Genomic DNA, 21,748 nt, shown 5'->3' on the forward strand with positions numbered 1-21,748 from the left:
TTTCTGAATACAGTATACACCCTACTTGCCATTGCTGTAATTACTCAAACCAGGTAATGCTTTTGAACTGAACTGTTTTGTCTCTCTATTTGTCAGGCCTGGGACAGGACAACATCCCATTTTTATTCTTGTTTGGGGATGAACTTGCCAATTGAAGACTGGTATGCAATATGAAGATGTCTTGATTCACAGGTCCTGCTCATAAAGCAGGTGGCAGCTGTAGCGATGAGGGCCTTTGTACAGCTCTATCACCCAGTTATTCCCAGAGCTGCACTGAGAGGTCCATCAGACAGTTGGACTATTGCAATACATTGTACATGAGGCTGCCCTTCAAGACCATTCAGAAGCTACAACTGGTGCAGAATGCAGTGCTGTGGGCAGTGATGGGCATGTCTTGATATGCTCATGTGGCACCTCTATTCTTTGAGCTGCACTGATTGCCAGTGAGCTTCTGGGTGCAATCTGAGCTGCTGGTTATTATCTATAAAGCTTTTCATAGCATGGGCTGAGATTAACTGAGGAAATGGCTATCTGGTCAGACTGGGCAGAATCAGTACAATGAATGTCCCATCTATTAAACAATGCATCTGTTGGGACTCAGGAGACGTACCTTCTCTGTTGCAGCACCTTCCCTCTAGAATAGCTTCTCTCCAGAAATCCCTGGGGGTCCCATCCTAATGAACTTCCAGAAGCTGTCGAAAACATGGCTATTCTCCCAGGTTGTGGAGTTGGGTTGTTGCTAGCATCCTTTTGGCTCTTTTGTATCTAGTGTACAGAATCTGCCTTTTCCTGACATACATGTTTTTTTTCCTCTCTATTATTTTTTTATTTGAATATTTTTATAATTTTAGAAAGTAAGCTACTGTGGCTACATACACCTGGTGAGTTCTAATCAGAATGAAATATATTGACCATTCCGTTTATCTACTTATAAGTATGAGCTGCGATGATCTCCAGAGTACTGAGTAGATACACAGCAGAGGCAGAAGGCAGGCTGAAATTTACCAAATTGATGGGCTTCATTGCAACAATGGGAAACATTAAAAGAAATGTTACTGGAAAGGAGAGATTAAATTACTTTAGGGTTTGCTTCCAAGAAGCCTCCTGCTTCATATCCTGACCCTTCAACCACTCACAAAACAAGCCAAATTTGGCACCCATCTTCTCCGTTTCTTCATTGCCCAAAGGAAATAAAATAGAAATTGTGCTGCCCAATATGGCTTTTTTTTCCCCAGCTAAACTTGAGCAGCACAATCATGGGGATTACACAGCAGTTTGCCCACTTTTGGATTTGGCTTATTTCCTAAAGATTAAAATAAACCAGCAAGGAAATAAACAAACACACAAACAAAAAAAACCTTACAGGGTTGTTCTTGTGGACAAAATAAGAGCTGGGAGTATTAAGTATCGATGCTGCCTTGAGTTGACCAAAAAGAAAAGTGGGAGAAAAATCTAATAAATAAATCAGGAAATCAAATCCATTCACTACTTTATTTCAAACATTTACAAACCTTTGTCTAGGGTGTAGTTGAATTCCTTTGGAAATGGGTGTGAGACTGCTTTGTCTCAAGTGACTGGAGAAATAGCACACCCCTGGATTTATTCATTTTTCTTAAGCCTCTGTAAAATTAAATAGCAGAAGAAAAACACTAATAAAAAAAAACATGTCTTGGTTGCATATTCACAACTTTCTATATGTTGGGTGAAGTCATAGACTTTGGGTAGCACTTTTAGAATCGATATACTGCTAAAACTCTTGTTGTGTTTATCTATTTGTCTTTACCTTCAAGTTAGCCCAAATGGTATATTATACTGCAATTTTTGAATCAAGTTACCTAAAATCCATAATCTAATAATTTAAAGAATGAATGAAACATTCAGGATCCATTACTACTGTGGAATTGAAATTTCTGTTGTTCACACCACTGTTATTTCTTTAGAAAAACAGCAAACTATGTGCTGTTCATTCTACTGCTGATGTCTGAAAACTGTAATAGTCATTGGAAATATAAATGTATACCCAATCCTGGATGATGCTGACGGTCAGTGAGGTTTTGTCCATCTGTACATTTTCCTAACAATGTAAGGAAATACAAAGTGGTTGGCAATGAGTTTGAAGAATTACATCAGCCTTCACCAAAACTTTGTGCAATCATTCTCTTGGGCATACATGTCTTCAGCATTGGCTTATTATTCCATGTGGAGTTCATTTCTAAAGATTGAAGACATTCTACCTGGGTCTCATGAAGTTTGCAACATGATTATATAGGTGATAGTTATGTATACATTTACTTGGGCTCATACATTGCTCCAGTCAGACCAACTCTGATGTTGACATGGAAGGTAACCTTAGAGTACAAGTTCTGAAGAGGGTGTGTTACAGTTAGAAAACTCAACCTTGGGGAAACGGGAGTAAATCTTTGGACACCAAGGTCACCCTGGTAAGCATCATAAGCCTTTATCATTCATTCCTGCTCAAAACCAGGTTTCCTAAGTGTACAACTATAGAGTCAGAAGTGTGAAATTTGAATCTGCAATAAGAAGAGGAGGGGATGTGTTCGATAAGAAAGAATGACAAAGTCTGAAGAGAAGAGGAGAAGGAAATGGAAGATGTGAGGTAATATCTTCCTTATATTTTGTTGAGTAAAAGCTGAAGGGAAGCATGTAAGGAAACATGGACCATGCAAGAAAAGTAGAAATTTGTCTGCCATTTGCTGTGCATCAGTTTCCTTCAGTTTACGGGGCAATTAAACCTATCAATGCATTATTTCAAACCTTTTTTTCCTCTTTAAAACTTTAAACTGTTATTCATTCTACTGGTTTGAATGTTTTTAAAAGTATCTATTTTTTTCAGCAGCATCCCTTTCTAGATATTTACTTATGGACAGTCTAAAACATGACTTTAAATGTGTATCTGAGATCCTGCATGTCAACCTGTTTTAATGTATACTGCTGTTAGCCTATTTCCTTTACCAGTCCACCTGGTGGCCATGATCACTAGGGCCTGAGAAAAATAGCTTGTTTCCCAGGGAGATGAGAAGATTGGTGAAGTTTGCACTCTTAAAATTCTTGTGAAGTTGGCAGTTGCAGCATGACCTGCTCTTAGGTGGAATCCACCTTAGGAAAGGGAAGATGGGAGATAAGATCAAAGTCTGGGAGATCAATGAAAAAAGTGAATTCTCACACATAGTAAACGGAAAAAAAGGTAAACATGTGTTGGTTTATATACTAATTATATTGCATAGTTATTAAAATTATATGAATTTCACTATAGTATAAGCTGTTTCTCATAGCTATATTTTCCCAAAGCATATACATTGACCATATCAGAGAAGTATGGAGAGAGAACTATTACTCAGCATATGCTATAAAACATTGATGCTCTTAGGGAACATTTTTAATATGAAAAAGTTTTTATATACTTTACATTTCAACTTCCTACAGGGGACAGCAAAATGTCATGTCTAACAGGACAAGTATAAAGGATGTTGTACTACTAGGATTTTCGGGAAATCAAGAGGTTCAGATTTTCCACAGCAACGTCTTCTTGATAATGTATCTTTTCATCCTGATGGGAAATCTTCTGATTATTTTTCTGATACTGGTCAATCGTTATTTGCACACCCCAATGTATTTCTTTCTAATTAACTTATCTATTGGAGACCTTGGTGCCACCTCGGCCATTATACCCAAATCTATAGTTAATGCCCTCATGAACTCCAAATGGATTTACTATTCTGAATGTGTGGCACAATTGTTTTTCTATGTTTCCTTCCTGTCATCAAATTTATTCCTTCTCACTGTCATGTCTTATGACAGATACATCGCCATCTGTCAGCCATTGCACTTTGCATCCAAAATGAAGTGGTCCACTTGCCTCCAAATGGCTGGAGGGGCATGGGTGGCTGGATTTCTGCATGCAGCTCTATACACAGGGAATATTTTTTCAAAGCCTTTCTGCTCCAACATCATCAATCAGTTCTTCTGTGAAGTTCCACAGTTGATCAAGCTCTTTTGCTCTGATTCTTATCTCAGTGAAACCTGGATTCTTGTCTTTAGTTCATGCATAGGAGTTGGCTGCCTCTCATTCATCATCTCGACCTATGTGCAGATCTTTACTACTGTGCTGAAAATGCCCTCGCTTGAGAGAAGGGAAAAGGCCTTTTCCACTTGCATCCCCCACCTCATTGTTGTTTCTCTATTGGTTGGCAGTAGCCTATTGGCTCACCTGATACTACCTGCAAGTTCTCCATCCACATTGGACCAAGTGTTTACTGCACTGTATACTGTTGTGCCTTCATTAATGAATCCCATAATCTATAGCATGAGGAACAAAGATGTCAAAGCTGCCTTTTGGAAATTGCTTGGTTGCAGACTCTTTAGCAGACGGTAATAATTCCCCTTTGATGTAACAATTTGTTCCTCACCTTAATTTTGAAACAGCATAATAAGAAGTTGGAAACAGAGTAGGATCACTGAGTAGGCATGTCCCATTGAATGTACATAGTTTGTGCATTTGATGTAGTATATATTGTGATTTGTTGCATCTGCCAAAATAAATGTTTTAAAATATTGGGCCTCTTACAGCACCAATTCTGTTGGGAAATGTGATTAATAAATTGTTTTGATTGGTGATAGTTTACAATTGGTGTCCCAAAGATGTTATGGAAATATAAATATGAACTATATTTAGGAGCTAATCTATATGACTAGTATTTAAGGAAAATGGCATATAGGGTCATCAAATAAAAGCAGGAAGACCGGGTGACTCATGGGAAAGCATATGCCTATTGTTCTGACTAACAGCAGAATGGTACACAAAGAGTTCCTGGCTCTGATAATATTACTGTTTGTGGTTGATTTCAGCTACATCTCAGTCCTTTACCACCCTGACATATCTGGCACTCCACGTCTAGTACATAAGGGTATCTTTGTATAAAAGAGAGCTGTTTCAGCGAGTAGCATTTCAGAGTATTTTGCTTAATAACATTAAGCTTATTCAAGCATCCAGACACATTCAGAGGTGCTGTCCCAGAGGAGGGGGACCCAATCAGCTCTCCAATGAATCGGTATATAAAATATTTATTTTCATTAACTTGGGAAATAAGGGTAGAAGATGGGCAGTTGTGTCATGCATTTTGCTTTATAAAGAACCAGTTGGAATCAAGATTGGAGGATGGCCCCCTAGTTTATATATCAGAAGCTTTAGAAGATTAGTTGTTTTGAGAACAAAGTTGATATTATTCACACCATCTTTAACTTTTATTTATATTGTTTATATCTTTATGATAGGTGGGTCTTTGTTTTTATTGTCTTTATGGCATTTTATATTGTGTTTTATCAGCTTTATATTACATGTAATCCATAAGAGTCTTTTGATTGCAGTGAGATAGAAAATTTGATAAATAAAATAAGGAATTAGCTCACTCTATCATCATGCATCACAAATTTTCTCAATGGCTAGCTCTCCATTGTGTTGCTGCACCATCTCACCCTCACTGGGAGATAAAAGTGTGTCTTTTTAGTAGCAGTCAGCTACAGCAGGCCTTACTACAAAATCACAATGTGTACTTTTGTGTCTAGCATCAAAGGAGTAGAGTAGAAATCTCTTTCCAAGGCATGCAGTAACATGTGGATACAAAGTAGTCTTCTTCTGTAGTTGTGTGTGGGAATAAGAGATATTCGTGTACAGCGTTGTGGAACATATAATAGAGAATATTGGAGTGACGAAGCCAGAAAGACCAAAAAAAAAAAAAAAAGGAAGATTTCTGGCTGCAGAAATCTGGTAGTTCTAGCATAATTGTAATTATTCAAAGACTGCAGCATTTACTGTATGATTCAGAAACAGTAGACTACCTTTGCTGATCATTTGAGTATTAATGATGGCTAAACAAGAAGTACAAGAAGGTTAGACAGTATAACAACATGTGATTATAGTGGGAGTAGCCCTATCAAAATCAATAGGACTTTAGTTAAGACTAATCATAGTTGGTTCAGATTCAGTTATATCCATAGTTAAAATCATTGGGACTACCATGGTAATCACTGGGACAAGTAATTTCTATTTATTATTATGACAACAAAGCACGATAAAGGGAGCACTTGAAAAAACCAAAGTGTCAATTGATACACCTGGAAACTACATCAATATAGCTGTCCATATGTGCAGGTTTTCTTAGTCTGTTTTTCAGTGCTGGTGGACAAGGATTAGGCTACCTCTTCACCCACTCTCCAGAGAACCTACTGCTTGTGTTCTTCCAAGCAGGCTTCTAAAACTGTTATCCTAGTTTAAAATATCAGGGCAGAGGTGTGGGGGGTGTCAAAAAATTCAGGATGAGACGAGTGGCATTATGATGTAAGGCATGGCTTGCATCATGATGCTTTTCCTGCCATCCTCCAATGTATCCCTCCAAAGTATACGGGCATAAAGTTGTAGGCTCCTTTCCCAAAGTATTGCTCCCTTTTTCAATGCATTCTTTTAGCTGACTCAAGGATTGGAGGAATATGTGATAATGTGGCTGTTTGGATAAGCCCCACTGAGAGCAACTGCAGGACAAGACTATTTCCTTCACTACATTTATGGGATTCTCAGAGCCTTAAAGGCATAACCTTTTAGGGGTGAGCCTGGATGGGATGCAGTGGAGTTGCATGCCAAGAAATGAATTTCTTTCACTTTTTTGTTTCGGTTTTATTAAGGTGATCCCATTCATCTGAAGCTTCTAGAAACTCATGTTCCTCACAGAATCATTGGGAGTATTTTGCTGTTATATACGTACCTTTATGATTGGAATTAGGGTACCTGGGTAGCTCTGCAAAGTGAGCTACCTTATGGCATAGGCTGTATCCCTTAAAGAATTCCTCTTAAAATGGGGGAACCAGGAATTGGTTTCTGTAAAAACAAGTCCTAAGTAGATACAGGACTTAACCTGATCAATATGTTCCCTATCTAGGCTCCAATCCAGTCTGCCTCTTCCCAAAAACAGCTACTGTGGTCTTGGACTTCTTGATGTTCAGGTAGTTGAGTGCACAGTAGGAACTAAACCTGCATAGCAGTCTTCTCATCCCTACCTGGTGTACGACATCAATACCATATCATCTGCATAAAGCAGAATATTTACATATTTACTTTTAACTTTAGGGATATGCATATCTGTTGAATGAGGGGATTTTGGGATATTGTTAATGTAGAGATTAGACAAGATGGGAGCCATTATACATCCTTGCCTGACCCTTAATTGGTACTAAATAACCCTGTTAGGGAACTATTTGTTCCTATGTGTACCCAAAGGCATGAGTTTGAATATAACGCCTTGATTAAAGTTTAGGATCCACGCTCAGGTCCAAAATTTTCTGTAAACTTCAGAGGTAATATTCAATTCAGCCTTAACCACAAAATATGTAATTAGTATACATCAGATACAAAATGGTAACAGAATGAATGTTATCCAAAATGCTGGCTTGAATCAGATTTCATCTAAGGAGCACAACTTTCACCAGTTTATTCTATTCTATTCTATTCTATTCTATTCTATTCTATTCTATTCTATTCTATTCTATTCTATTCTATTCTATTCTATTCTATTCTATTCTATTCTATTCTATTCTATTGTTATAAGCAAAAGCCACAAGTATGGATTTTGCCACTGCTGAAGAAACTGCCGCTGAGGAAAAAAATGGCAAAAATTGTTCTTCATAAAGATTGTAAAAATGTTCCATGAACAGCAAAGAATAGAGGAAGCACTCTTAATAGAGCAATGAGCATATGGCAGACTAATAGCTGTTTCTGATGTTTTCTGGAGTTGAATAAAGACTGAAAACTAGTGCTATGTGGACAGAAAAATCTTTCCCCTCCCTGTCTAACCCTTTTTAATCCCCAAATCCATAAAGATCAGTCTTTTCTCCTGTCAGCAAAATGTCCATTTAAGGTTTTCAATCTTTTAAAAAAGTCTCTATCATTTTTCCCTGACCAGAGAAGGCACTGAAACTGATCACTTAAAAGACCAGCCCGTGCTCTGCTTTTGAAGATATTCTGTCCAGTCAATAGTAAATGAATTAATCTCAAATATCTAACAGGAAGATCATAATTTCTTTCTTTTTTTTAATGAATTTCACTCTGACTACTCCTCTGCCATAAGTTATTAACCCTCCAAACCACTGTACATACCCCAGATCTAATGCACCTATAGAGAGAGAAGGCTAGAGCAAGGAGCAGGGCTTTGATCAAAGCTGCCATATTGATTTTTTGACCATCCTGGGATTAGTGTTTACAGGAAAGAGAACCAGAGAATCACAGGGCTATAGGCTAGACTGGAAAGTAAACACACACACACCCCTAGACACACACACACACACACAGCTTGGACAAGGCAATGGCAATAGTTACCTTTAAAATAATTTTCATTGTTTATCCCATTGTTTTTGTATCTGATGTATACTAATTACATATTTTGTGGTTAAGGCTGAATTGAATATTACCTCTGAAGTTTACAGAAAGATTTCATGTGATAAAAGTCAAAGTAAATCACAGTAATTAAATACACATTTCTAGCCATTTTCTCAGGAGAGATTGGAGGAAGACTTGAGTTTTTTCCCAACCATTCTCAAAATTATAGGTTCCATTTTATCATTCCTGGAAAATGCCCACAAGGCCTAACAAACTCTTGAGATTCTTATAGTCTAATGATACGCACATGTTTAAAAGATTAATTACTGAAGTATTTGTGCAGAGCTGTCAGGTGAAGCCTTCCCATTCTGACCCTCACATTTCAGGAGGCCTTATCTCTAATTCATTCTCTTATAGTCTTTAGATGCATTTTTTCCTTTCCTCCCTATCCTCCTTATTGTTCTTATTCTAATTCTGATAAATGGGAAAATATACTTTTAGAGAGAGTGAGAGACAGACTATGTACGTGTGTGCAGTCAGCTTAGATTGCTTTAGACAGTGGACTTTCTCTTTGCCACACTGAGTGAACACACAGAAGCTTTATTAATTGTAAAACCAGGTCAGCACAGCAGTGTTTTATTGATTTAATTTAACAATGATAGGAAAATCATTATCCCACTTTTATCCTTCAAACAAAGAAGCAAGCACCTCACAGCGGGTAATCAATTTCTTTTTTTGAGTCAGTTTTTTTACTCCTGTTGACTACTGGACTACTCCCTGCAGTTCCTTGGCAAGGTTTTTCAGAAGTGGTTTGCCACTGCATTCTTCCTAGTGCTGAGGGAGTGACTGGTCACCCATCTGGTTTCATGCCTAAGGTGGGACTAAAACTCACAGTCTCAGTAGAAATACAGCCAAACCCACATACGTGCCCACTGAGCCTGAAATCTGGCAACTAAAAAGAGACATGGGACTATAAAAATGGTAATACTTTTATCCTGGAAGTATTCTGTTGCTGTGAAAAGTCTTGGAAAGCCATACGTGTAAAGGAGAAAGAAAGTGGAACCAGTCGCTTTAATGCTGTGGGGACAGAAACAGGAGAAGAATCTGCCTCTGGATGGGAATTGTCAGAAATAGGATGGGAGTGATAACAACATTGCCCCTTGTGTTTCTATTCTGTATTATAGGCAAGACAGATGCCATCCATTGTAGCATACCAGATGACCCCCTTCCTATACCCCATCAATTTGCTCAGCCAGGAAATGTTATCATTGGGGCAATTGCCAGTCAAGCCTTCTTCTTTCACAACAGCCCTTCCTTCACAGAAGAGCCCTCTCAGATGGTGATCAATGAAGTGGTGTAAGGAATTCTATATAAATGTGTGTGTGAGTGTGTGTGTGTGTGAGTGTGTGTATTTAGACCACTGAGTGTGAAATAATTATGGGGAAAAAAATTAAGCAACAGGATTATAAAGTGATAAGTCTTTGAAAATGTTCATAACCCCAAAGTTGTTAGGAATTTTGTGTTAAATAGTTGGCCCTCTCTTTTAAGTATGGCTACTGAGTAGAAAACTCCATCTGGCTTCCCACACTTCAGTAAACTCTTATGTGATTCCTCTGAGGTTCACTTAGATGTTTTTTAAATGCAGGCTTTGTGATTTATAAACTGCGATTAATCATTTAGGATAATTTGTAAATTTGCCAACTGTAGAAGCAAAACATGTCTTACCACAATGTGTAGTATAGGTCACTATTAAATGCAGTCTTTGGTATGTATTACAATCTTCTGATTTGCTTCATTTTACTGCATATACATAATGCTTAATGTATATATTTTCAACGAGAAATAATAAGCCTTAGAAATAATATATAAGAAGATAAAACTTTGGAAATGGATTCATGGCAAACACAACAACCCTTAAAAGTTTCATAAGAATTTAAAATATGTTTTCATTAATTGATTTGTCAGTTTTGGGTTGTATCCTGTTTCTTTCCAAAGATAGTTATTCCAGGAGATGAAGCAAACCAACCATCCTTTCTCATGGACTGACCCAAACTATTTGCCAACTTAGGCAAAACCAAAGTGTTGCTTCCTCCAAATTACTTCAGACATCCAGCATGGTAGAAATGTACTGTTCATATCATTTCATTAAGTTGGAAGTTTTATTTCAGTTCTGTGCCAAAGGTTTATCAGCAAATCCTTGCTTTGGTGTTTGTTGTAAAAGAGATCAACAAGAATCCTGAACTCTTACCGAACATCACTTTGGGTTTCCACATTGTGAATAACTACTTCACTGCAAGGATAACCTATAAGGCCACAGTGAGCCTGCTTTGTACACATCATAGGTTTGTCCCCAACTTCACCTGTGATCCAAAGAAAAAAATTATTGCTGCCATAGGAGGACATTTGACAGAAGCTTCATCTATTATGGCCACTATTCTTGCCAACTATAAGATTCCACAGGTAGGCCCTTGAGATGGCTTCCTAGAAATCCCAAATTGTTTATATAATTTAATTTTTTTAAATGACTTGAGGCTGCTTTCAGAGTAAACATTTCACAAGATGAGGAGAATGCTGTATAGTACATTCAATAAATATAAATATGAATAAATTATAATGATACTTAAACATTTAAAATCTGAGGACTCTTTGCTGTCCCCTCAAAAGCAATGAAGGATGGCAAGCACTTGTTTATAGTTTGCTCCAGAGATGTTGGACCACAGAAAAAAAGACACTGTCTCTTTCCTTCCAATCCATCAGCTTGAGCTCAGGTGGTCAAACTTGATCTTGGAATCTATCAGAATGAGATGTAGAGTCTACCTTCCTTCAAGCTCTCAGACCAGAGAGATACATGTGTTCCATAATGTCATTCCCTGTGTGTGGGAGTTTATATGACTTCTATTTCCCTCTCTGGTGGTGGTGGTGGGGTTGCATTTTGCTATTTTTACACAAAGTATAAGTTCAAAGATGATCTCGAAGTGCTGACATTTAGTTTTGTTTCATTTAAACACTGCAGTGTCTTTGTAGCTGATATAAATTATGTGTGCTACCTAATTCTCAGCAATGTTAAGTAGCCTTATTCTGCGTCAGATTTATTTCTTTATTTAAATTTACTATAACCACACCACTTTGATGGACTCTAGACTAAAACTAAAAAAAATCCATAAAAACAGGTAATATATTTAGTTTTAGTTAAAGATGAACTGTACTTAATATTATCTCTTAAACCTTCAAATTATGTAATTATATATTTTTTCAGCTTGCTTATGGAACATTTACACCATTGTATGGTAGCAAAAATATATTTCCATTCTTGTACCAGATGATCCCAAATGAAGTCTATCAATACACTGGGGTTATCCGATTACTTCAGCATTTTGGATGGACATGGATTGGGCTCTTGGCTGTGGATGATGATTATGGGGATATGTTTTTGCAGAAAATTGTACCATTATTCTCCCAAAACAATATTTGTTATGCTTTCATACTTAGAACACCACAGAAAACATATTTGGATGAATATATACACTTGATTTCAGCGGAGTTAAGGTATGATCAACTTTTCATGGATCAAAAAGTAAGAGTATGCTTTGTATATGGAGCTAAGCCATCTATGCAGAATCTGAGAGTGATAATCTTACTAGCGAGTTTTACTTCATTACCAACTCTGGGTAAAGTGTGGATTGTTACATCCCATTGGAATTTTGAATCGCTGTCCATTCAGAGACTTTGGGATATACAGAATTTTCATGGTGCCCTATCGTTCACAGCTCACTCAAAAGAACCACCCGGATTCCAAGAATTTGTTCACACTGTAAGGCCATCCTGGGCAAAAGAAGACAATTTCCTTCAGAATTTTTGGGAGCAGGCATTTGATTGCCCATTACACATTTCCAGTGTAAATGAAGATAACAAATTATTATGTACTGGGGATGAGAATTTAGAGAATTTGCCTAGTACATTTTTTGAAATAAAAATGAGTGGTCATAGCTACAACATCTACAACGCTGTCCATATTGTGGCCCGTTCCCTGCATGTTTTATACATGTCCAGACCCAGGAGTAGAAGATTTCTAGGAGCCGAGAGGTTGGCATTTCATAATGTAAAACCATGGCAGGTACTTAAAATAACCACAACAATAACCACAGCAACAGCAGGAAGGCAATTGGTATATCATAATATAAAATCATGACAGGCACTGTTGTTTTGGCTAAGAACTGTACTTTTAAATATTAATTTGTTTTGTTTCCAAGAGGAAGAGGAAATATGACTGGATATGCACTGATGTTGTAGAAGTGGGAGTGCCAAGTCCATGATGTCCAAAACTCAATTCAGAAGCATTCTTACACAACCAGGCATGGTTCAGAAACATACTCCTTTATTAAGGGGTACATGTAGCTTGCAAACAGAACATTGCCAAAACTAAAGCCTTGGGTAAACTTCCCTCTATTTATCCCCCCTCCCCTTATTGCCTGGCATCTCAATTCTTCTCCACCTGGTGGTGACCTCTTTCCTTCCTCCCCCTCCTACCCGAGCTCCTTCCTGGCTCTTTGGGGCCCAGCTGCCTTGCCGGCAATCAGGCCAGTCTAAATTGCCCATATATGGTTAAGCTTCTTCCCACCTCCCGTTACTACTCCTATTACAACCTTTAACAGCAACCCCCCCTCCTTAGTTACAAGTGGCAGAAACAAATCAATCCAACTCCCATCGAATGCAATACAATGGAAAACAACAATAGTTGGGTGATGCAGATTCTGACATGCTGCCCCCGCAAAAAAAAAAACCCTCTTCATCACGATGGCAGGAACCCTAGAAATAAGAAATAGAAGAACTGGAATTATGAAGACATACATTCCATAGAGTCCAACAAGTTTACCTGGGTTTGTTTGGATAATTTTTATAAAAGTCCAAAATTAAGCCAGGAGCTTTAACATGTCTTTTGGAGACCCATTCAGCCAATGATTTAGGGAAATGTTTCCAATGCACCAAATACTGAATGTCGCCTTCGAATTTTCTAGAGTCCAATATTTCCCTGATCTCAAAGTGTTGCTCCCCCTCGATCATAATAGGTTCAGGAGGGCCAACTGTTGGCCTCCACTTATCAGATTCCTTGTATGGTTTCAATAGTTCACTGTGGAACACAGGATTAATCTTCCTGAGGGTTTTGGGAAGTTTCAAGTGTACAGAAACAGGGTTAATTACTCTATCCACTGTGAAAGGTCCTATGAAATTATTATCAAGTTTTCTACATGCTCTGGAAGATTTCAGATTCATGGTAGATAACCACACTTTGTCCCCCACTTTCCACGGTTCATGTGGGGCTCTCTTCTTATCTGCCTGGGCTTTGTAACTTTCTCTGGCTTTTGCAATAGCTTTTTCAGCGATTGGCCACAACTGTCTTATCCTGTTACCCCATTCATCCACTGTTTTAACCCCTGTCTGAGCATGAGGAAGTTCAGGTATAGGTACAAAGTCTTGCCCTGATACAATTTGGAAAGGTGACAGCCCAGTATTATCATGGACAGCATTATTGTAAGCCATTTCAGCATAAGGTAATAATTCCACCCAATTGTCCGGTTGATGGTTAATGAAACATCTCAAATATTGTTCCAACCCCGTGTGCCTCCTCTCTGTCGCTCTGTCCATCTGAGGATGAAAGGAAGAGCTCATTGCTTGCTTGGACCCCAAAAGGGTTAAAAATGCCCTCCAGAATTTAGATGAGAACTGGACCCCCCTGTCGCTGATCACTCTTTCAGGACAACCGTGTAATTTGTATATGTGTTGGCTAAACAATGCAGCTAGTTCAGGTGCTGAGGGGATGGCTTTGCAAGGGATGAAGTGAGTTTGTTTAGAGAAGAGATCAGTAACTGTCCAAATTACAGTCTTTTTCCTGCTCTCTGGCAGACCTACAATAAAATCCATGGCTATCTCTTTCTAGGGTCTGGCAGGGCTTGCCACAGTTTGTAACAATCCATGTGGTTTCCCCCTTTGCCTTTTGGCCATAGCACATACAGGACAGGTATTTACATATTCTGCTACATCTCTTCTGAGAGAAGGCCACCAGAATTGCCTGCGTAGTAGATGTAAAGATTTAGCAAAATGTCAAGTCCACGATGTCCAAAACCCAATTCAGAAGCATTCTCATGGAACCAGGCTTGGTTCAGAAAAATACTTCTTTATTAAGGGGTACATGTAGCTTGCAAACAGAACATTGCTAAAACTAAAGCCTTGGGTAAACTTCCCTCTATTTATCCCCCTTCCCCTTATTGCCTGGCATCTCAATTCTTCTCCACCTGGTGGTGACCTCTTTCCTTCCTCCCCCTCCTACCCAAGCTCCTTCCTGGCTCTTTGGGGCCCAGCTGCCTTGCCGGCAATCAGGCCAGTCTAAATTGCCCATATATGGTTAAGCTCCTTCCCACCTCCTGTTACTACTCCTATTACAACCTTTAACAGCAACCCCCCCTCCTTAGTTACAAGTGGCAGAAACAAATCAATCCAACTCCCATCGAATGCAATACAATGGAAAACAACAATAGTTGGGTGATGCAGATTCTGACATGGAGATATTAGCATATTAAGCCTTATTGGTGTGATATCGGGGAGACTTAGAAGGCAAAATGAGTAAAAAGAAGTCTTCCAACCTTCACTTTGGCCTAACACTTACATTGGATTATATCTATGTCACTGAAGATTGCTAGCTTTGCCAAATAATTTCCATCTCATTATTTAGGGTGTCACAAAATTTGGCTGAGGGCTAAATCATAAACTGCAGATTATCCAATCCTGGTTTAGACTAATCTTTGTGAGCCAATTTCCCTTCTGTCCTTGTACCAAATTCTTTGGCCTGACATATTTTGTCCATGCTATAGGATATATATATATCGCATGGTTTATACAGGTTGAGCTTGAAACATAAGAGTGTGGAGGTTAACATTTTGCCTATAATGCTAATAAAAGTGTCTTCATTAATTAAGAAGAGGCCATGTGATATGCTTGAAGAAGATATTTGCATTGCCTTGAAGCTACCCAGTGGTCTCTTATTGGCTCCTTTTAGCATCTCCCAGTTTTCCAGATGCTAGAGGACTAGCAGTCCAACTTAGTGTCCTTCATCATTTGCAAAAACAAGCAAAGGCTGACTTTTTGTAGTCCTAGATAAGTCTGAGGAGAGGTTACAAAACAAAGCATAGAGAATTATAGTAGCTATTTCTTTTCACCCTTAGAATTGAGAGGTCAATTTGCCTTGTGAGGAAGCTTTGAGAGGGTCCTTGTTTAAATCTTTGTTGAAGGAAATCTGCTTTTTAAAAATAAGCCTATTTTTAAACAGCATAATGCCACATTCACTGTTTTAAAAGAAAGTGTTAAGGTACAATGCTAAGGTACAATGAAACCACTCTTAGTTGGTAGGCTTAAAGTCCTTCCAAAAGATATTCATTTATCCAGTGGGAATGAGTTGAAAAGAAGAGGCTGTAATTTTGGAACATGCAGCTATTTTGTCTATGACACCTCAAAATCCCAGCTGTACTTTTCAAAGCAGTGTGTTGGTGTTTGAAGTAGTTTTTTCACTGGATGTGATTTCAAGACGTTACTATCCCTTTCTTGCATGTTCTTCTTTTTTTTTACCTAGCTTCATCATTTCTTAAAGAACATTTTATTCAACAACAGTATGGGAGACACTCTTAGTTTTGATGAAAACAGAGAATTGATTATGGGTTTCAATCTTATCAACTGGGTCACTTTCCCCAATAATTCCTTTGCTCGGGTCAAGGTTGGAACGTTGGAACCTCGGGCTCCAGCAGGCAGAGAATTAGCTCTTAATGACAATCAAATTGTATGGCACAGAAGCTTTAACCAGGTGAAGTGCAGAGTCTAAACTAAAGAAGAAACTGCAGAGTCTAAACTAAAACAAAGGCAAAGTATCCTTTGAAGCAATTCTCAAATACTTGACAGTATATTGTGATCTTTTAATGTTCTCCCTCCATATGATATTTAATGAACCCTCCATATGATATTTTATACAGTATAAAATAATAAATGTATATACTGCATTTATAAGACCTTATCCAGGGCAGATTAAAAGATTTGTGTTGTCAATGATACTTGAAATATAAAAATTGCCAATGTGGCTAGTGCCAAATTGATTTTACCTGTTGAAATATTCCATCCTCAACAGAATATGGGCCGCCAGGTTTTTAATCACCTTTCAAACCATCTTTAGAAACAACATTACAGTGGTACCTCTACTTACGAACGCCCTTACTTACGAAATTTTCGAGATACGACCAGCTCCGGCCCCCCAAAATTACCTCTACTTACAAACCGGATCCGCGGCCATTTTCCCTGCTGCCACGCGGTCGCGGCTTCCTGTCGATGAGATCGCGGTAGCAAGGAGACGTTCGGTGAGGCTTGTGGTGTGTTTTGTGGCATTTGGAAGGTTTTTGAGGTTTAAAAATAAAATGCATATGTTTCAGAACTGTTTAGCCGTATTTACATTGAACCTTATGGGGGAAATTTACCTTGGGGTGCGACCAAATTCGGAGGGCGGATTAGCCGTATTTACATTGAACCTTATGGGGAAATTTGCCTCATGGCGCAACCAAATTTGGAGGGCGGAACGGATTAACTGTATTTACATTGAACCTTATGGGAAAATTTACCTCGACTTGAGACCAACTCGAGTTGCAACCAGAGTCACGGAATGGATTAAGTTCATAACTAGAGGTACCACTGTATTTAAAAAAAAAATCAGTTATGGCCAATCAAAATAAAGTCAGATTGTGTAAATACATGAGCTTCTGCCATTCTTAATGTCTAGGTAGTAAAATTTCAACAGCCCTTAAAGCTGCCTATTTTCAGGGGCGTGAGAAATGTATCCAGGATTAGTTTGATAATATTACTCAATCCATCCCAATTCCCTCCCTTCAACAATATATGGCATTTTATTTCCCTGTTTCTTTCATATGGGTTTCTGTTCAGGTGCTGCCTCTCTCTGTGTGCAATGACCACTGCTATCCAGGCTACAGCAGAAAGAAGAAAGAAGGAGAGAAATTTTGCTGCTATGATTGTGTACCATGCACAGAAGGGTTGATTTCTGACCAAATAGGTAGGATAAAGAAATGGCTTTCGCTAACTGACCAGAAAAAAATCCAGTTCAGTGCCCTTATTTATTTAAGTACAACAAGATGAACAATAAAGAAAGTAAAACAATAGAAAGAAAGGAAATGAGAGAGAGAGAGAGAGAGAGAGGGAGGGAGGGAGGGAGGGAGACAATGGCAATATCTACCAATGTCTGTCTGTCTGTCTGTCTGTCTGTCTGTCTATCTATCTATCTATCTATCTATCTATCTATCTATCTATCTGTCATCTTCTCATGCATTTATATACTGTATTAGATGAAGTTATAAATATAAGTTTCAATAAACAATATCCATGTTTGACCATATTTTACTGTAACCCTCCATACATGAAGGATTTTTAAAGTAATTCATCCATAGACCAAGACATTAGTCAATTCATCCATTGACTAATGTCAATGCACTGAGTAATCTGGACCACATATTTACATTCTCAATGTTGAAAGACTAGTCTCTAGGCAACAGGAAAGGCACGGAGAATCTATTTCCACTGTCTGGGTGTCAACTTCCATGTAACAGTTCAAAAGAATACGGACATCTGAAAGTATTAAACCTTGTTTTAGTGTCAGTTTAGCATATAGGGCATCCCAAAGCCTTGTCAAATCAAATCAAATCAAATCAAATCAAAGTTTATTGATTAGCCCTGATCAAAAGAACAATTAGACAGTAAATAATTAATAAAATTCTTTACAAAAGAATAATAGTAAAAGTAATATAGCAAACAGATTAAATAAATCATGAATAAAAATAGAGTAATAAGTATAAGTAGGTATACATATAAATGAAAATATAATTCATATTTCCATATCACCCTGGCACTATACTCCAATTGACCCCACATATGTAGATCTCAAACGCATTGCCATGCTTAAAAATAAGGCTCTGTTATATGTTATTTTTGGGGTTTGAGCACACATAAAATATATTATTCTAATATGTGAATCCCAATGGGTCGTTTGTTTAACATATGGGTCAGGACATAAGCCTCTCACCATTTTATACAAGCTACAGTCGAATAGTATGTGTGCTATATCCTCAATTTCAGGCGCTCTGCATATCCAAATGCATCCATTATAAGGAATCCTGTTAAATCTCCCATATCTGACCATGGTATCAAGTTGTTCAAATCTAGCTCATGTGAATGCCTCCCTAAGTTGTTTTGGCATTTGCATTTTTAAGTAATTATCAGTTTGAAATGTACATTTATAACAGCTTAGCCATTTCAAATCGCCAATCTTACTGAGGGTGGTTATATCTTTTTGCGCTTCAATATCCAACATTCTTTGTACAGCTCTCTTTTTAGCTTGATCTCCAAGAGCATTGGAGACTGGGAGACCATAATTCCTTATAAAATTTATCAATTGTGTGATCCAAGAGGTCTGCCGTTGGGATTTTATTAGAACAGATAAAATTCCAACGACAGACCTCTTGTTTATTAGAACAAAATCTAGGAAGTCTATCAGATTCCATTTCATTAATTTTATACCACTAATTATATGCTCTGATTTTAGTTTGTGAATAGATTGTGTAAATTCCCAGTTCACCTCTAACAGTGACAGCTGAAGTCCTTTTATCTAAACCCAGGATGCTTCTCAGATTCTGTGACTGTTCTATTATTGTTGCAGAATCTAAGCCCCAAACTTTGCTGGGTATAAAAGGATAGGAATAACCTTAGTTTTATGTACTTTAATTATCGGGGTCAAGGAACCTGGGTAGCTATGAGTTTTTAATTTAAGCAGTAGGTTCATACGTGCCCTTGCTCTAAGCAAGCTCCTTTGATGGTGGCAAATCCAAGATCTGGTCTCAGAGAAAATCACCCCAAGGTAAGGAAAGGCTTTCACTTGCTCTGTTACTTCACCATCTAACCGCCATCTATGTCTCTGCTGACCTTTTCCAAATACCATAATTTTTTATTTTGATTTGTTAATGATTAGAGAATTATCCTGACAATAGGAGCTAAGCCTTCTTAACAACCTGTGAAGTCCCACTTGTGAATAAGATAATGCCTTGTCTTTTAATGATGATAATACTTATTGCATTGCTAACAACCTGATAATTTACTAATTCTTTTTTGATACAAACACACTGGTGATCAGTAATAATAGTCTAATATCTACTCACAGTTTGGACAGAGGTGTTAAGGTTGTTTTCATTGTTCAGATGCAATGGGGATTCCTTCTTCCATTTATTCTTTAAAAACTGCATATCAAAATGATTTATCAAATTGTGGGCTTTTAAGTCATATCGAAAATAGAATTTTTGTCTTTAATGATCACTTCTAATATTTCAGATCTCTGAGGTTTAAAATGCTACTGTTTCAAATTGACATGGCTGATGAGGAGCTGATCCATCACCTCATTTACCACCTAAAAAAATAGGACACAAAGCACTAATATGAATCGCATTGTTACTGAGACTTAATATCATTTTGGCCCGAGGATGACACCTTTTTGGTTAGGGTTGACTTTTCCCTTCCTGACATCCCAGTTAAGCTGTTTCTGAATTCATACTAAACTTTGGGGTAATAACCCACACATTTATAAATAATAACCTGTGTGGCAATGAGGGCATGTTGGTGATCATACTTTAAGAAAAAGTAGAATAGATCAGTAAGTTGATTAGAGATTTTCTTTTCTTATTTTCAGTCAGCACCCTTTCCTCTCCCCACCCCCACCAACCAGATATATACATTTCTACAGAAATGGGCTAGAGCCTTATACAGGCCTTGAGTTTTATTACTGCTTATTTTCCTTGGGGAAAAAAAAAGATGCTACCCATTGTAATATGAATATAGAACAAATTTTTAAAAGGCATAGTTCAGATTTACTATGCATATCAATTTGAAATGTTTCACAAACTGCTGCCTTTTCTGGGTGGCCAAAAAGAAGTACAACAATGCCTTTGAAATGCATGGGGACCATACAGTTATCTACATAACTGTAGTGTTATTACATTAATGAATGAATGATCTGAGGTGTCAATGTAATGTATGAGATTGTTACATCTTTATGCATGAAAAAAATAAGAAGTATTTGTATCCCATTTTCACTAAATATCCAACATGGATCAAAATTGCTCTGATACCATATATATTGATAGAAATCTTGATATATTTAAAGAGTTTTCTTTTTCCAGATATGGATGCCTGCATGAAATGTCCAGAAGATCAGTATCCCAACAGGATCCACAATCAATGTATTCCCAAAGAATTGACCTATCTTTCTTATGAAGAACCTTTGGGAATCCTCTTTATTATACTGGCAATTGTTTTCTCTCTGATTACAATTTTTGTCCTTGGAATCTTTTGGATGAATCGAGAGACTCCAATTGTCAAAGCCAACAACCGGAGCCTCACTTACATCCTCCTCCTCTCCCTTCTCCTCTGCTTCCTCTGCTCCTTCCTCTTCATCGGAAGGCCTGAAAAGGTGACTTGCCTTCTCCGGCAAATGACTTTTGGCATTATCTTCTCAGTGGCCCTTTCGTCTGTATTGGCAAAAACCATGACTGTGATTCTGGCCTTCATGGCAAGCAAACCAGGCTCTGGGTTGAGGAAATGGGTAGGGAAAGGACTGGCCAATTCTATTGTCCTTTCAGGTTCCTTCATCCAGGTGGGAATTTGCATAGTGTGGCTGAGTACCTCTCCTCCTTTCCCAGATACAGACCTGCACTCACTGAAGGGAGAAATCATAATGGAATGCAATGAGGGCTCAGTGATCATGTTTTACTGTGTCCTGGGTTACATGGGTTTCCTGGCTAGTGTCAGCTTTAATGTGGCTTTCCAAGCCAGGAAGTTGCCCAACAGTTTCAATGAGGCCAAGTTTATCACGTTCAGCATGTTGGTCTTTTGCAGCGTTTGGCTGTCCTTTGTTCCAACCTACCTGAGCACCAAAGGAAAATCCATGGTAGCTGTGGAGATCTTCTCCATCTTATCCTCCAGTGCTGGCTTACTGGGATGCATATTTTCCCCCAAATGCTATATCATTTTATTGAGGCCTGAGATGAACAAGAAGGAACATTTAATAAGGAAAGAAAAGTAACTTTATTTTTTGTGTTTTGTTGTAATGCATAATACATTAACATCTTTAGGTCACTCCACTTCCTAAAATTTCTTAGAGTTACTTCCATATGACAATATTTAACTCTATATTGATTTCCCTTTAAGGAATCTGGGGAAAATCTGTGGCCATACACCAAACCGATTTGGGATAGAAAAGAAAAGAAATTTTTAGAAAGGGAT

At 38.0% G+C, this 21,748-nt stretch overlaps 2 protein-coding genes across 2 annotated transcripts; both read left to right on the forward strand.

Moving 5' to 3' along the window:
* The first annotated feature begins 3,628 nt into the window (after positions 1-3,628).
* On the forward strand, positions 3,629-4,393 carry LOC148215490 (olfactory receptor 14C36-like). The gene has a single exon (XM_088142894.1). The coding sequence runs from the start codon at positions 3,629-3,631 to the stop codon at positions 4,391-4,393; it is 765 nt and encodes a 254-aa protein (XP_087999020.1).
* A 1,489-nt stretch (positions 4,394-5,882) lies between these two features.
* On the forward strand, positions 5,883-21,548 carry LOC148215491 (vomeronasal type-2 receptor 26-like). The gene is made up of 7 exons (XM_088142895.1): positions 5,883-5,907; positions 9,568-9,739; positions 10,726-10,843; positions 11,640-12,497; positions 16,005-16,232; positions 17,354-17,480; positions 20,647-21,548. The coding sequence occupies exons 1-7, from the start codon at positions 5,883-5,885 to the stop codon at positions 21,546-21,548; spliced, it is 2,430 nt and encodes an 809-aa protein (XP_087999021.1).
* The last annotated feature ends 200 nt before the right edge of the window (positions 21,549-21,748 follow it).

This window comes from Python bivittatus, unplaced genomic scaffold (assembly GCF_059951505.1).
Source record: "Python bivittatus isolate LINGU-HERP-01145 unplaced genomic scaffold, Pbiv_v1 ctg000470_np1212, whole genome shotgun sequence".
Classification (NCBI taxonomy): Eukaryota; Metazoa; Chordata; class Lepidosauria; order Squamata; family Pythonidae; genus Python; species Python bivittatus.